This window comes from Ursus arctos, chromosome X (genome assembly GCF_023065955.2).
Source record: "Ursus arctos isolate Adak ecotype North America chromosome X, UrsArc2.0, whole genome shotgun sequence".
NCBI classification, from domain to species: Eukaryota; Metazoa; Chordata; class Mammalia; order Carnivora; family Ursidae; genus Ursus; species Ursus arctos.
The window spans coordinates 82,114,182-82,132,004 of record NC_079873.1 but is presented as its reverse complement, the minus strand read 5'-3'; the positions used below and the strand labels follow the sequence as shown (position 1 = coordinate 82,132,004).

Genomic DNA, 17,823 nt, shown 5'->3' with positions numbered 1-17,823 from the left:
AAAAATAAGCAAACTTGCACAATTGCAGCTTATGCTACTGCACACACCAAATTCCTTTAACATCCTTACAGATGACATCTTCTGGGGTCATTGGAGAATCTGGGATGCAGTTGTATGGGATAGGCTGGCAGTTGTGAATAGATACTACATTTGGGTTCAGATTTCCTCAAGGCTCAGTCTCTTAGCAACATCAGAGAACTGGAAGGGGAATGCCAATTTCTGCTGAAGGGAGATAAAGGAGAATCTGTATGCCCAGGGTGGAGCCTGAGTGCTTTGACAATAGGTTGCAAGTCAGGAGATGCAAGGAGCCACTGTGGTCAAAGTAACCCAGAGGAAAAGAAAAAAAGTAACCCAAAGATTAAACAAATGATAACTCCAAATCCCTCCTCAGGATTTGACCAAATATGATAGTCAAGCTGCAGGGGTACTGCTTTGCACAGAAGTTGCATTCACTGTAGTCTGAGTGACATTTTTTCATCAAGCCTTTGGTAAATATCCAAGTTTTTTCCCTAGGTAGGTGTTTTCTCCCCCAAAGTTCTCTATTCCTCAGGGGCAATAGTAAGAGAAAAAAAAGTCGCAACACATACTTCTAGGATCAAGCTGCTGCCCAGGAAATTGAGAACCTAGGCAGTGTGGCCAGTCCTCCTGCCAGATACAGTGCCTTTGTGGCAGGTTCTCCACAAGTCAACTGCTTGGGAGCAATTTATTTCCATCCCCACTTTTTAGATCTATGGGGCAGTGCACTTCTGACATGCATGCAAAACATAAGAGTTAATCAATTAAAATATGAAGCAAATACAATACCCTGAGGGAGAGCCATGCATCCAGGAGGAAATTTTGTTTCCAGAAATGCTTTCCAGAGGAATCCTCAACTTAACATCTTCAGCATTCTACCATTAGAACTGTTCTCTTTGGAGAAAATGTGTGGGCTATGAAAGAATGCAGATCTTCTCTTTGTTGAACTAATGGTATGATTAGCATTTTTAAAATCAAACTACCAGATTTGTTCCAATCTGCCATGCTGTGTAAAAATCTTATATACTTTCTTTCAAGGACATGACTTTGAAGGCTAGAAGACAGAATCTAGTAACTCCTGTGTTAACATAAATGGCCATATCCTGAAGGAATTCCTGCACCCACACAAGCTCTCAAATAAATCAAGATCATATAATTAATATTACAAAATGGCTGCCTATGTATTTATCTTGGCTAAGAATCCCTGCCTCTTTGTTTACATTTCTCTGAAGGTATCTCTAGTTAGCTAGAAGCGTTTTGTAAATTTTCAAAACAAGTTCCGTGTTACTTTCCTCCACTGCAAATATAGGTATGTTTCCTTTTTTACGGGGAGGGCAGGGGAGAGTGGAGAAAGAAGATGTAACAAAATCAAATAAACAATGGCATTTTGCAAGTCCTGAAAGGTTGACTTCCTATAGTACCTAAATGTTGGTTAATTTGCACCTAATAAAGTAGCTTGGACTAGACTGAACTGTTTCATATATGTATGCTTTGTCTCTCACCATTCTAAACATTTGCTGCTAGAGAGCAGCAGTAGGGTCTAATTTTTCTTTTGTAAAATGGTATAACCAATTTGGAATAGAGTTTGGCAGATTCTTAAAAAGTTAAGTAATTCCGGATTAAAAAGAACAGTAGGTAAAAGCTAATGAAATTTGAATAAAATATGGACTTCAGTTAATGATAATATGTCAATTTTGGTTCATTAATTGTAATAAAGGTACCACAGTAACTTAAGATATTAATAACCGGGAAAGCTGGGTATGCGGTATGTAGCGAACTCTCTATACTGTTTGTTATGGATTCAATGTTTGTAGCCCCTCCCCCCAAAACATTCATATTTTGAAATTTTAACTTTTAACGTGATGGTATTAAAAGGTGGGGCTTTTGGGGAGGTGATTAGGTCATGAGAAAGGAGCCCTAATGAATGGGATTACTGCCCTTACAAAAGAAACTCTGGAGAGTTTTCTTACCTTTCCCATCATGTCAGGATATGCGAGGGTATAGCGAGAAGATGACCATCTATGAATGAGGAAGTAGGCCCTCATCAGACATTAAATCTGCTGGTGCCTTGATCTTGAACTTTCCAGTCTTCAGAACCATAAGAAATAAATATGTGTTGTTTAAGCCACCTAGTCTATGGAATTTTTGTTATAGCAACCGAAGCAGACTAAGACCTTATCTTCACAATTTTTCTGTAAATCTAAAGTTATTCTAAAAATCGTTTTTAAAACAGAGCTAAAAAATGAACTAATGAAGTTAAATGTACACTTATTATATAACTCAGCCATGCCATGTCTTGGTATTTACTCAAGAAAAAAAGGAAGTATATGAGCATGCAAAAATGCATAAGTGAATGTTCATAGCAGCTTTATCTGGAATAACCCCTAAACTGCAAACAACCCAAATATCCTTCAGCAAGTGACCAGACTGGTTATATCCATATAATGGAATACTACTCAGCAATAAAAAGAATGAACTATTGCTACATTTAACAAGATGGATGAATCTCAAAATAATTGTGTTAACTTAAATAATCCAGACCAAAAAAAGTACGTACTGCTTTATTATATTTATATAAAATTCTGGAATATGCAAACCGATTTATAGTGACAGATCAGTATTGTGGAAGTAAGGCAGGGGGGAGGGATTACAAAAGAGAAACTTGTGGGCGATTCATATGTTCATTATTTTAATTATGGTGATAGTTTCATAGGTGTATACACATATTGGCCCTTACAGATTGTATGCTTTAAATTGTGTACTCTTTATTGTTTGTCAACTATATCCCCATTAAATCTGTTCATTTAGTACAATCCAATCAGTCATGTACAAGAGAGATAATTATCTTAGGTTCATATAACTACTACCCTTGATCATTAACATAGTTCTGAGCTTTTTGGTAGTGGAAATTTTGCTACTATGTACCATTGTACCTACCACTTGTCCTTTGGGGATCAGTTTTTTTTTTTTTTGAAAAATGAAGAACAATCCTCAGTCTTATATAGGAAATGCATTGAGAATAATCCTAAACATGTATCTTCTGAAATAATTTAAAAGAAATTCAGTTGCATTAATTTCATAAACCTTAACTTGAAATTTGCTAACAAAGTGTTAGTAATTAGGAAACTTAAACTTTGTTTTTATTCATTTAAACAATTTTTAAAAGATTTTATTAATTTATTTGAGATAGATACAGAGAAAGAGAGCATGAGCATGGGGAGAGGCAGAGGAAGAGGGAGAAACAAATTCCCAGCTGAGCCAGGAGCCTGATCCCAGGACTCTGGGATCATGACCTGAGTCGAAGGTAGAAGTCTAACCATCTGAGCCACCCAGGCGCCCCAAGGAAACTTAAATTTCAAGTGCGAATTAAGAGCTATGAATTATTTATAAATAGTATATTGATTATTTTTCTGAACATGTTATGAGCCAGGCAATTGATTGGAAGTTTTTTTTGAACAGCTTTATTGAGATATAATTTATATACCATATAATTCATCCATTTAAAATGTACAATTCACTGTTTTTTAATATATCCACAGATATGTGCAACCATTGCCACAGTCAATTTTGTAACATTTTCATCACCTTAAAATGAAGCTTCAGACTGCTTAATGGGTACAGGATTTTGGAGGTGACGAAAATTTTCTGGAACTGGATAGTGGTTGTGGTTGTACAACGTTGTGAATGAACTAAACGTTACTAAATTGTACACTTTAAAACAGTGCATTTTATGTTATAAAAAAAATCACCCATGCACTTTAAGTATTTACCCCTATCCCACCTTCCCCCCAGCCCTAAGAAACCTCCAATCTACTTTCTGTCTTTATAGATTTGCTTATTCTAGACATTTCATATAAATGAAAGCATATAATATGTAGGGTTTTTTTCCCCACTGGCTTCTTTCACTGAGTATGTTTTCAAGGTTCATCCATGTTGTAGTGTATATCAATACTTTATTCATTCTTTTTACAGGTGAATAATATTTCATTGTATGAATATACCACATTTTATTTATCCATTCATCAGTTGATAGACATTAGGTTATTTCTACATTTTGTCTATTATGAATAATGCTGCAATGAACATTTGTGTACAAGTTTTTGTGTGGATGTATGTTTTTATTTTTCTTGGTTATATTCCTGGGAGGGGACTTGCTGATAACTATACGCTTAATGATTTAAGGAACCGCCAGACTGTTATCCAAAGTGGCTGCGCCATTTTATACTCCCACCAGTAGTGTATGAGGATTTCAATTTCTCCACATGCAAGCCAACACTTGCTACAATCTTTCTGATTATAACCAGCCTAGTGAGTATAAAGTGTTATCACAGGGTTTTAATTTGCATTTCCCTGATGACAAATGACTAATTTGGACACTTTCATGTACTTTTATCCTAGAAATAAGTTCATATAGTCAATATTTTGCATAGGCTCTCAGAGGGTTCATGGATCCTCAATATTATGCTCTCTGGGGTGGAGTTACTGGGTGGACACATGAAAAGAAACTGTCAAGATAGTTATAATAAATTATATTTAATCATGGAAAATAATATAAAGTGTACTTGTTTCTTTTGCACTGCTATATATTCAATAAAAAGTGAAAAAATGCATTTTAACATTAGTTGCACTGAAATGTTGGATTGGTTTCCACTACAACATTTTTAATGGGGGTGGAGGGAGAAGGGTCCCAACTCGTATTGGAATGAGAAATGTACACTATATATCACCACCTATAAAATCAAAGGGCAACCCAATAGTCTGAGTGAGGTAGGAAAGATTACCTGTTCTTTATTTGTACAAATGATGTTGTATTAAATAGGATTAGAAAACCAATAGAATAGATGTCTATGTACCAGGGAGGTAACTGTGACAGGAGAATGAAAAGATGTATAGGGTGGTGCTAACTTGAAAGTCACTTTCAGGGTGAGCAGTGGGTACTGGGAAAAATAAACACTATTCAACGAGAGTCAACAGTTATTTTGGCAAGTAGTAGCTTACTACTGTCACTGTAGCTTTACAACTATGACATATGAAAGTTGTCTCCTCCTAGGGAGTAAATAAGCATTTGCCCAGTGGTCTGAGGAGTCACCTACAACGTTTGCATTTGCTATGGCTGGATGGAGTAACAGTGGCCTAAACTTTGGAAACTCAAAGGAATTTGCTTAAGCGGCTTTGAGGGGGTCATTATACTCCATGGCATATTTTTAGAACCTGAGAAAACCTCCTTATATTGGAAGCTTACACATTTGCATTTCTTAGGGAAATGCACCACTCTCTCCACCAGATCAGCTTTTAGAAAATGGAATGATTTGGAGTTGCAATTAAAATTCCAGGCAGAAGCTCTTCTAGGATGTTCCATTGCTTAACTGCAAAGAGAGAAAAGAAAAATCACCAATTCAAGTTCTGTACCTTATTTCACCTTCTCTAATGTGACCTGCCAGTTCTTCAATAAACTTCTCCCCTTTCATCCAGTAGATCATTGGTCCGGACTCTCCACTGAACCCAAAGAATGCTTTGCAAGGGATGTTCAGAGGCTTACCTGAGGATGACAGAGAAAAAGAACTGAACAAATGGCTCCTGGTTATCACTGGGAGACAGAAAAGGACTGTTTAACATCCAAAGGAAAGCTCAGAGGTGACCCATTTTCAACTCTTCTTCCAATCCTCATATCACTGCACATAAAAAAAAATTAGTCACAAGAGCTTCTGGGAAATTTAAAAATTAAGATGTTATCAAAAATGAAGAAGTAAAGAAAATTAATCAGTTTTTAGAACTGCTTATTTTTACTGCCTCCCTTCTAGGAACTAACAGGAAGAAATCAAATGGAAAGAATTCTCCTTTATTTTTCTTTTTTGAGAGTATTAATTACAGATTACTTGGACTTGCCTTTGAAGTTAACATTAATCAAAAGAATAAGTTAATTTTTATTGGTGAGAAAATAATAATAGACTATCCACTATTATTAATATTGCATAGGGAAAATATGTTTATTCTGATGTTTGTCATTTCAAGAAAAATTGGATAATACAAATCAAAGGAAGAATTTTTAATTAAAAAATTTATAAAAAGTACATGCAGGGAAAACAGTCTAAACATGCCTTTTATATTCTTGGAGTTATTTGTAGTATTTAAACAATTCTAGACAATACTGCAGCATTTTTTATTCATCTTTGTGATTATCATTAAAAACTTTGTTTTAATTATAAATTTATCATCAAATATATAAGCTATTATTCTTTGCTGACATTGATTTTATTTTCTTCTTGCAAAGTAGATTAATAAGGGAAGAATAGTGTAAAAAGCACAGTCTAGACAATTCCAACAAAGGAATCCCCAATTCATAAATCATAATGTAGCTTATCATTTTCTCTATAACATGCAATTTTGCCCACACTGAAGCACCAGATAAATAAATTTCAAAAATATTTTTTCCTTGTAGAGTACATGGTGAATTTGTTCCCATAATCACTCTGAGCTGTAGGCAAGTTCTCCATTCTATTCTTAAGTTGATCTAAAACTTCCATGTTCTAAGAACCATTACTTTCTGGGACCGCTTTCTATTTAATCACCATAACTAGCAGATGGCTTTCTGTGAGGACCATTTTCATGAAAAAATAATTTTAATGGGAGTTACGCTCTATATTAAGACAAAGTGGAAATTAAAATAACCTCACAGACATGTAGATGCTGGATGATAGGCTGGGCTTAACCATAAGTGACGTGTATATTGATCTTTCTATAGTGCAAATTTAGATCTCAGCAAAATGACATGCTGTGGACCTTTGGGATCACTCAATTATGTCAAAACTTTTGGTATCAACAGTCTGTCGTATATGTCTAACACAAATCTGAAACAAGGTTATTCATTGTTGCTTTGAACTTAACGCTCTGTGATATAAGCTTGTGTAAAAATGGAAACATAGTCTGGTAGAGTGGAATGTGCACAGGAGATCTGGATGCTGGTTTTGGATTTATCACAAAAATGCAGATTATCTGGCCCTGGGCAGATTACCTAACTTTTTATAAGCTAACTATTATACATGTAATAAGGATGGTAATATTAGGGAAGCTCAGATAAGTGTTTACAAAAGTACTTGGTGAATTCAAAAGTCCTATCCAAAAACAAAAACAAAAAAACAAAACAAAAAAAACCCTACATAAAAAACAAAACAAAACAAAAAAACCCCACAAAAATCCCATCCAAATTTAGCATGGTGGTGTTTTCCTTCTGAGGCTTGGTCTTCAAGAAGCTAAATTTGAAGCATATTCTGATGTGGATAATGGGATAAATAAGTGTTAATTTTGGCTCTGCCAATTTCATGTCCTTTTTAAATTTATGAGCTCCTATGTGGTAATAGCCTTCTCTTATCAATTCTCTATATTTTCTGGATTCTAAAGTAGGTGTGATTTATTCAAGCGGGCACTGTGTTCTCTAAACCTGAACACAGGGTCTTTTCTATGCCTTACTTCTCTTCATTCCCATGAAATTGGAGGTATTAAAGGACATCAAACCAGATGGCATAAAATCCAGAGACTGTGATAAACATTATAAATAATCTCAATTGCTAAAACTACCAGTATATACATATATACACATAAATTCTGGTTGTTATTATTTTGGGCTATATTTTTTTAATTTTTTTATTATATTATGTTAGTCACCATACAGTACATCCCTGGTTTTTGATGTAAAGTTCGATGATTCATTAGTTGCGTATAACACCCAGTGCACCATGCAATATGTGCCCTCCCCACCACCCATCGCCAGCCTATCCCATTCCCCCACCCCCCTCCCCTCTGAGGCCCTCAGTTTGTTTCTCATAGTCCATAGTCTCTCATGGTTCATTCCCCCTTCTGATTACCCCCCCTTTCTTTATCCCTTTCTTCCCCTACCAATCTTCCTAGTTCTTATGTTCCATAGATGAGAGAAACCATATGATAATTGTCTTTCTCTGCTTGACTTATTTCACTTAGCATTATCTCCTCCAGTGCCGTCCATGTTGCAGCAAATGTTGAGAAATTGCTCTTTTTGATAGCTGAGTAATATTCCATTGTATATATTTTGGGCTATATTGAAGAATATATCAAATAAAATACCTTTTCGTAATTCCTGGCATGTGGGTGCTAAGGTCTGGTTTGGTTTTAAGGAGAAAGATAATTATAGTAATGTGCAAAAAAGGACTTCCTTGAGGTGGTCTATCAAAAATGACAGATTCTGCCCTTTCCTTGGCAGTATACAATGGATACGGAATATAACAACAATTTCTTCTGGGAATGTTTTCACTCTCCCATCAGACATGTTCTTGTTAAATAAATGCAAGAGACAGATATTTCAGAGGTCTAGTTTTCTTTGCAAATGCTGAGTAAATACCCTGAATATTCTTTTGTCAATGGCTGAAACAGGAAAACCATCTAACCATCATATGCAATATTCTGAAGAGAGTATTCTGAGGAAAGAGTATGCAATACTCTGAGTAGCTTTTGTGTCAGATAGTGGAACTCAATGTGTGCAAGGGTGTGGGAACCTCCTCTTCCAAAAGGTATGTGAGGGATCTCTGCATTGATTAAACAAATAATCTGAAATAGAATCAACCCAGGCTTTTCTAAAATATGGCTCATGTGCACCGGCAGACTCCTATTTACCATTTACATCTCTTTGCTACTGTATTGTCTTGCCTCTGGACATATTCAAAGTCATTCCCATGGTACTGTATACCCTATTAGTAGAGATGAGCAGCTCACATTTGTATCCAAAGGGCACTGTACAGTAGATTGAAGACTATCAAAATAAAAAGAACTTCATGAGTTCCTCAGTGTTTCTTTTGTGACTTTCACAAGAGAATGGTTTTATTTTTTTAAGATTTTATTTGTTTATTTGACAGAGAGAGAGAGAGAGAGAGAGCACAGGCAGGGGGAGCAGCAGACAGAGGGAGAGGGAAAAGCAGGCTTCCTGTTGAGAAAGGAGCCCCACGTGGGGCTCGATCCAAGGATGCTGGGATCATGACCTGAGCCAAAGGCAGATGCTTAACTGACTGAGCCACCCAGGAGCCCCAAGAGAATGGGTTTAGATAATCCTTTTAAGATTACTCTGTATTACTAATAATTTCTTTATCACTTTAAGTCTAGACAGGCAATGAAACATATGTTCATACAAAGAAATGTATATGAATATTCCTAGCAGCTTTATCTGTAATAGCCAAAAACCAGAAATAGCCCAAATGTTCACCAACAGGTGAAGGGATAAACTCTGGTACATTCATACCACAAAATATTAATCAAGTGTGAAAAAGAATAAGTACTGATACATACCACTCATCCACTGATGAACACTTAGTTTGTTTCCATATCTTGACTATTTTAAACAATGCTTCAGTGAACATGAGAGTGCAGGTATCTTTTTGAGGTAATTTTTTTAAATATTCAGAATTGGAATAGCTGGATTATATACTAGTGCTATTTTTCATTTCTTGAGGAATCATCATACTATTTTTCATAGTGGCTGCACCAATTTACATTCCCACCAACAGTGCACAAGTTCCCCTTTTCCACATCCGTGTCAACATTTATTGCTTGTCTGTTTTATTTTAGCCATTTTAACAGGTGTAAGGTGGTATCTCATTGTGGCTTTGATTTGCGTTTCCCTGATGATTAGTGATGTTGAGCATCTTTTTATGTGTCTTTTGGCCATCTGGATGTCTTCTTTGGGAAAAAAAAGTCTATTCAGGTCCTCTGCACAATTTTTGATCAGATGAGGATGATGAAAATGATGATGATAATGATGATGATTATGATGATGATTTGGTGTTGTCATATAAGTTATTTATACATTTTGGATATTAACCTCTTATTGAATATATCAATTACAAATATCTTCTCCCATTCAGTAGGTTGCCTTTTTGTTTTGACTTTCTTTGCTTTTTATTTTGATGACATTTATATTTCCTTTTTTTCCCTTGCCTTAGGAGACATATCTAGAAAAAACGTTGCTATGGCCAATGCAAAACAAGTTACTGCCTGTATTCCTTTCTAGAATTTTTATGATTTCAAGCCTCACATTTAGGTCCTTAATCCATTTTGAGTTTACTTTTATGTACGGTGTTAAAAGGTGGTCCAGTTTCATTCTTTTGCGTGTAGCTGACCAGATTTCCTAACACCACTTATTGAAGAGACTATTTTTTCCCCATTGTATATTTTTACCTCCTTTGTCATAAATTTATTGACCATATAATTGTGGGTCTATTTCTGGGCTCTCTATTCTGTTCTTTTGAGCTATCTGTCTATTCTTGTGCCAATACCACACTGTTTTTATTACTGCAGCTTTGTAGTATATCTTGAAATCTGGAATTGTGATACCTTCAGGTTTGTTTTTCTCTCTCAATATTGCTTTGGCTATTCAGTCTTTTGTGGTTCCATACAATATATGCTTTATGTGTCTGGGTGTTCCACTATTGCATGTGTAGTTATTTACAATTGTTATACCCCCTTGTTGGATTGATCCCTTTATCATTATGTAATGCCCTTCTTTGCTTCTTGGCACAGATTTTGTTTCAAAGTCCTTATTGTCTGTTGTAATTACTGTTAACTCAGCTTTTTTGTTTGTCTATGTTTGCACGGTAAATGCCTTTCCATACCTTCACTTTCAGTCTGTATGGGTCTTCAGATCTGAGGTGAGTCTCATTTAGGCAGCATATAGATGGCCCTTGTCTTTTTTTTAAATCCATTCTGTCATCCTTTGTCTTTGATTGGGGCATTTAAGCCATTTACATTTAAAGTAATTATTGATAATTCTGTACTTATTGTCATTTTGCTGTTGGTTTTCTAGTTGTTTTTGAAGTTCTTCTCCGTTCCTTTCTTATTCTTTTGCTCTCTTTCTTTGTGATTGATAGGTTTCTATAGTTTTATGTTTGGCTTTCCTTTTTTCCTAATTTTATGTATCTATCATAGGCTTTGGATTTGTGGTAACCATGTGGTTCATACATAACATCCTAAGTAAATAGTACTTTGTGATTTAGAGAACACAGTGCCTGCTTGAATAAATCACACCTACTTTAGAATCCAGAAAATATAGAGAATTGATAAGAGAAGGCTATTACCACATAGAGCTCATAAATTTAAAAAGGACATGAAACTGGCAGAGCCAAAATTAACACTTATCTATCCCATTATCCACATCAGATTATGCTTCAGATTTAGCTTCTTGAAGACCAAGCCTCAGAAGGAAAACACCACCATGCTAAATTTGGATGGGATTTTTGTGGGTTTTTTTGTTTTGTTTTGTTTTTTATGTAGGGTTTTTTTGTTTTTGTTTTTGGTTTTTTGGATAGGACTTTTGAATTCACCAAGTACTTTTGTAAACACTTATCTGAGCTTCCAGAATATTACCATCCTTATTACATGTATAAAAGTTAGTTTATAAACTACTAAGTAAATAGTAGTCTATATTAATTTGTGGTTATTTAAGTTCAATCATTCTTAAAAAAAGAAAAAGAAAAAATTTAAATTCCCATGTTTTATGTAGATGTTTTCATCTTTTACATCTTTTTATTCATAACTTTATGTCTAATTACATCCATTTTTTTTTCACTTAAAGGAATACCTTTAACATTTCTTTTTTAAAAAGTTTTTATTTAAATTCCAATTAGTTAACATACAGTGTAATATTAGTTTCAGGTGTACAATTTAGTAGTTCAACACTTACATGCAACACCCTGTGCTCATCACAAGTGCCCTCCTTAATCCCTATCAACGATTTAACCCAATATACCACCCTACTCCCCTCTAGTAACCATCAGTTTGTTCACTATAGTTAAGGGTCTGTTTCTTGGTTTGTCTCTCTCTCCTTTTTTCCCTTTGATCATTTGTTTTGTTTCTTAGATTCCACATATGAGTGAATTCACGTGATATGTGCCTTTATCCGACTCACTTATTTTGTTTAACATTATGCTCTCCATCCACATCATTGCAAATGAAAAGATTTCATTCCTTTTTATGGCTGAGTAATATTCCAGTGTGTGTGTATACAAAACACACACACACACACACACACACACCCCAACTCTTCTTTATCCATTCATTGGTCAGTGGACATTTGAGTAGTTTCCATAATTTGGCTGTTATAGATTGCTGCTATAAACATCAGGGTGCATGGATCCCTTTGAATTAGTATTTTTGTATTTTTTGAGTAAATACCCAGTAGTGCAATTGCTGGATCATAGGGTAGTTCTATTTTTAACTTTTTAAGGAACCTCCATACTGTTTTAGAGTGGCTCCATCAGTTTGCATTCCCACTAACAATGCTAGATGGTTCCCCTTTCTCCATATCCTTGCCAACACCTGTTGTTTCTTGTGTTGTTAATTTTAGGCATTCTGATTGGTGTGGGGTGATATCTCATTTGAGTTTTGATTTGTATTTCCCTGATGATGAGTGATATTGAGCATCTTTTCATGTGTCTTTTGGCCATCTGGATGTCTTCTTTGGAAAAAGATAACTTCATAACTTTACCCATTTTTAATTTGATTATTTGTTTTTTCAGTGTTGACTTCTATAAATTCTTTATATACTTTGGATACTGACCCTTTATCAGATATGTCATTTGCAAATATCTTCTCTCACTCCATAGTTTCCATCTTCTCTCATGCCTTTTAGTTTTGTTGATTGTTTTCCTTCACTGTGAAGAAGTTTACTATTTTGATGAAGTCCTAATAGTTTATTTTTGATTTTCTTTTTCTTGCCTCAGGAGACATATCTCGTAAGACGTTGTGACAGCCAATATCAAAGTGGTTACTGCCTGTGCTTTCCTCTAGGATTTTAATGGCCTCACATTTAGGTCTTTACTCCATTTTGAATTTATTTTTATGTATGCTGTAAGGAAAGTTGTCCAGTTTGCCAACACTAATTATTGAAGAGACTGTTTCTTTCCATTGGATATTCCTTCTTGCTTTTTCACAGATTAATTGACCATATAGTTGTGGGTTCATTTCTGAATTTTCTGTTCTGTGCCATTGATCTATGTGTCTATTCTGGTGTCAGTATCATACTATTTTGATCCCTACAGCTTTGTAATATAACATGAAGTACAGAATTGTGATACTTCTAGCTTTGCTTTTCCAAGGTTTTGTTGTTGTTGTTGTTATTTAGCATCTTCTTTTTATTTATTTATTTATTTAGCATCTTCTGCAGTTCCACATGAATTTTAGGATTGTATGTTCTAGCACTGGGAAAAATACTGGTGGTATTTTGATAGGATTGCTTTAATGTGCAGATTGCCTCAGGAAATATGGACATTTTAACAATATTTGTTCTTCCGATTCATGAGCATAGAATGTGTTTCCATTTCTTTGTGTCCTCTTCAATTTCTTTCATCAGTGTTTTGTAGTTTTCAGAGTACTGGCCTTTTATCTCTGGTTAGGTCTATTCCTAGATATCTTATGTTTTTGGTGCAACTGTAAATGAGATTGGTTCCTTAATTTCTCTTCCTGCTGCTTCATTATTGGTGTATAGAAATGCAACAGATTTCTGCACATTGATTTTGTATCCTGTGACTTTACTGAATTCGTGTATCAGCTACAGCAATTTTTTTGTGGAGTCTTTCAGGTTTTTTATATAGAATATCATGTCATCTGCAAATAGTGAATGTTTTACTTCTTCCTTACTGATTCGGATGACTTTTAGTTCTTTTATTTGTCTGACTGATGTGGCTAGTACTTCAAGTACTATGTTAAATAACAGTGGTAAGAGTGGACATCCCTGTTTTATTCCTGACCATAGGGGAAAATATCTGAGTTTTTCCTGGTTGAGGATAATATTAGCTGTGAGTTTTTCATATATGGCCTTTATTAAATTGAGGTATGTTCTGTCTAACTCTAACTTGTTGAGTTTTTATCATGTTGTACTTTGTCAAATGCCTCTTCTGCATCTATTGAAAGGATCATATGGTCCTTATACTTTCTTTTATTAATGTGGTGTATCACATTGATTGGTTTGTGAATTTTGAACCACTCTTGCAGCCCAGGAATAAATTGTACTTGATTGTGGTGAATGATTCTTTTAATGTACTACTGAATTCAGTTTGCTAGTATTCTATTGAGAAATTTTACATCCATGTTCATCAGAGATATTGGCTTATAGTTCACTTTTTTAGTGGAGTCTTTCTGGTTTTGGTATCAGGGAAATGCTGGCCTCATAGAGTGAATTTGTAAGTTTTCCTTCTTTTTCTATTCTTTGGAATAGCTTTAGAAGAATAGGTATTAACTCTTCTTTAAGTAGTTGGTAGAATTTGCCACCCAGGCGCCCTCCTGGGAGATTTTTTATTATTGATTCAATTTCTTTGCTGGTTGTCTGTGTGCTCAAGTTTTCTATTTCTTGCTGTTGCAGTTTTGGGGGTTTATATGTTTCTAGGAATGTATCCATTTCTTCCAGGCTGTGAAATTTGTTGGCATTCATAATATTCTCTTATATATATTTTTTGTATTTCTGTGGTGTGTGTTGTTACTTCTCTTCTCTCATTTGTGCTTTTATTTACTTGGGTCTTTTTTTCTTTTTGATAAGCCTGGGTAGGGCTTTATCAATTTTATTAATTTTTTTCAATGAACCAGCTCTTGGTTTCATTGATCTATTGTATTTTTTAGTTTCTATATCATTTATTTCTACTCTAATCTTTATTATTTCTTTCCCCCTGCTGGCTTTAGGCTTCATTTGTTATTCTTTTTCTAGCTGTTCTAGGTGTAAGATTAGTTTGTTTATTTGAGATTTTTCTTGCTTCTTAAGGTAAGCCCATATTGCTATATACTTCCCTCTTAGGACTGCTTTTGCTGCATACCAAAGTTTTGGGACCATTGTGTTTTCATTTTTATTTGTTTCCATGTTTTTTTTTTAATTTTTTTGAGGATTTCCTGGTTGACCCATTCATTCTTTAGTAGCATGTTGTTTAACCTCCATGTATTTGAGGTCTTTCCAAATTTTTTCTTGTGGTTAACTTCAAGTTTCGTAGCATTATGGTTAGAAAATATGCATGGTATGATCTCAATCTCTTTGTCCTTTTTGAGGCCTGATTTGTGACCTAGTATGTGATCTATTCTGGAGAATGTTTCATGTGTACTCAGAAAGAATGTGTATTCTGCTGTTTTAGAATGGAATGTTGTGAATATATCTGTTAAGCCATCTGGTACAGTGTATCATTCACTGCCATCGTTTCCTTGTTTATATTCTGCTTAGATGATCTGTCCATTGATGTAAGTGGGGTGTTAAAGTCACCGACTGTTATTGTATTATTATCAATGAGTTCTGTTATGTTTGTTATTAATTGTTTTAATATTTGGGTGATTCTATGTTGGGTGCAAAATATTTACAATTGTTAGATCTTCCTGTTGGATTTCCCCCTTTATTATTATATAGTGCCCTTCTTCATGTCTTCTTATAGTCTTTGGCTTAAAGTCTAGTTCGTCCAATGTAAGTATTGCTACTCCACCTTTTTTTGACATCCATTTACATGATAAATGTTTCTCCATACCTTCACTTTCAGTCTTTCAATCTGCAAATGTCTTTAGGTCTAAAGTGAGTCTCTTATAGGCAGCATATGGATGGGTCTTGTTTTTGTTTTGTTTTGTTTTATCAATTCTGACACCCTATGTCTTTTGACTGGAGCATTTAATCCATTTACATTTAGAGCAATTATTGATAAATACGTATTTAATGCCATTTTATTACTTGTTTTGTTATTGTTGCTGGAGATTTTCTCTGTTCCTTTCTTACCTTTGTCACTTTTGGTCTTAACTTTCCCCCAAAAGTGTCCCCTTTAATATTTCTTGCAGAGATGGTTTAGTGTTCACAAACTCCTTTAGTTTTTGTTTATCTGGGAAACGTTTTATCTCTCCTTCCATTCTGAATGATAGCCTTGCTGGATTGAGTACTCTTGGCTACAGATATTTCTCATTCAACAATTTGAATATATCATGCCACTTTCTTCATGTTTGCCACGTGTCTGTTGAGAAATCTCCAGCTTGCCTTGTCATTCTTCCCCTGTAAGTTAACGATTTCTTTTGTCTTGCTGCTTTTAAGAATTTTTTTAATTACTATATTTCATAAATTAAATTCCAATATGTCTTGGTGTTGGTCTGCTTTTGTTGATTTTGTTGGGAGTTGTCTGTGCCTCCTGAATCTGGATGTCTGTTTCCTTCTCCAGATTAGGGAAATTTTCAGCTATTATTTCCTCGAATAAATTTTCCATCCCCTTTTCTTGCTCTTCTTCTGGGACTCCTATAATATGAATCTTATTATGTTTGATGGAGTCACTGAGTTCCCTAAGTCTATTCTTGTGTTCCATAATTCTTTCTCTCTTTTGTTCAGATCCATTATTTTGTTGTCTATATCACTTATTCGTTCCTCTGCTTCTTCCAGACTTGTGTTCATTGCGTCAAGCCTGTTTCCAATTTCATTATTGCATTTATTTCTGACTCTTTTTTAACTCTTTTATCCATGAGGAAGGGTCTCCCTGAAATCTCCCATTCTTTTCTCAAATGCAGCTAGTATCCTTGTGATTGTTGTTTTAAATTCTCCATCAGGCATTTTACTTGTATCTCTTTGCTTAGAGCTCTAGCCATAACCTTATCTTATTCTTTCATTTGGGATGAATTCTTCCATCGTGGCATATTGTCTAAGTCTGGGCCTTCTCTGTGTTAGAGAAGTTGGTTATGTTTCTTGTTCCTGAGAATAATGGCTTTATGAAGAAGAGGTCATATAGATGTCCAAGGCCTGGCACTTTGGGGGAGTGTCTCTGGTGTATATTGTTGTGTGCTCTGTTATTGTGTTTTGGCTTCTCTATCCTTCAGGCCAGTCATCTGCAGAGGCTCTCCTTGCGCACAGTGGGCAGTGTTTGGTCCTTGGCCAAGATGTGGCAAGTTTCAACTAGATGTGCACTGGTCTGCTTTTTAAATGGGACTTGATGCTACTTTCACTAGAATTGAAGCTCTGCAGAACTCTCTGGTTAGTATACGTGATGTGGGCAAGGGTTTCTGCTGGTTTTCTGGGGAAGGGTACTGATGCATTGGGATGGAGGTAAGCTTGACCAAGGAGGGCAGTCCTGCCAAAGCACAAGGGTGTGGAACTTGGTGTAAGCAGGTTAGGTACCCAGTGTGGGCACAGTATTACTTCCAGCAAGTGGCTTTATGTTTATGCTGAGGCTTGGGGGAAGGAAATGGTGCCAGCCAGCTCCTTTGTCCCTGGAGAGGCATCTCCATGAATGTTGCCTCTCAGGGAAGCACTCTGAGAAGAGTGAATAACCTCCCCCCATGTGTCTGAGGTGTGTTTTTCAGATTGCTGTTTCCATACCATCTACCTCCAGGTTGTCTGTCTGTTTTCTTTCCAGGAGCAGTGCAGTGTTCTCCGGGCTTTTTCCCACCCAAACCTGCTAACTTGTAAAACTTTAGGCTTTAGGGACATGGTGTGGTCAGGGACCTGCATAGGTTTCTGGGGGAGAAACCTGCCATGCTGGGACTGAGACAAGCTTGACTGAGAAGGGCAGTCCTGCCAGAGCACAGGGGTGTGGGACTTAGTGTAAGGAAGTTAGGCAGCTAGCGTTGGGGTTGAGCTGATTTCTGCAGGTAATCATTTTCTGGGGAGAAAAATGGTGCCAGCCAGCTCCTCTGTCCCTGGAGAGATGTCTCCGTGAACACTGCCTCGCAGGGACACTGTCCAAGAAGAGCAAATAATCTCTCTACATATGTCCTAGGGGTTCTTTAAATTGCTGTTTCCATGCCATCTGCCCCTGGATTGTTTCCCTGCCTTCTCTCCAGGAGCAGTCCAGTGTCGTC

The 17,823-nt window shown here is 35.8% G+C and overlaps 1 protein-coding gene across 1 annotated transcript in view; it reads right to left on the bottom strand.

Annotated features, from left to right (window-relative positions):
• Positions 1-17,823, bottom strand: part of IL1RAPL2 (interleukin 1 receptor accessory protein like 2) — a 562,461-nt gene that overhangs the window by 40,551 nt on the left and 504,087 nt on the right. Inside the window, exon 6 of the mRNA XM_026488169.3 lies at positions 5,425-5,554. Coding sequence (XP_026343954.2) covers positions 5,425-5,554 — 130 coding nt within the window. The remainder of the gene's footprint in view (positions 1-5,424; positions 5,555-17,823) is intronic.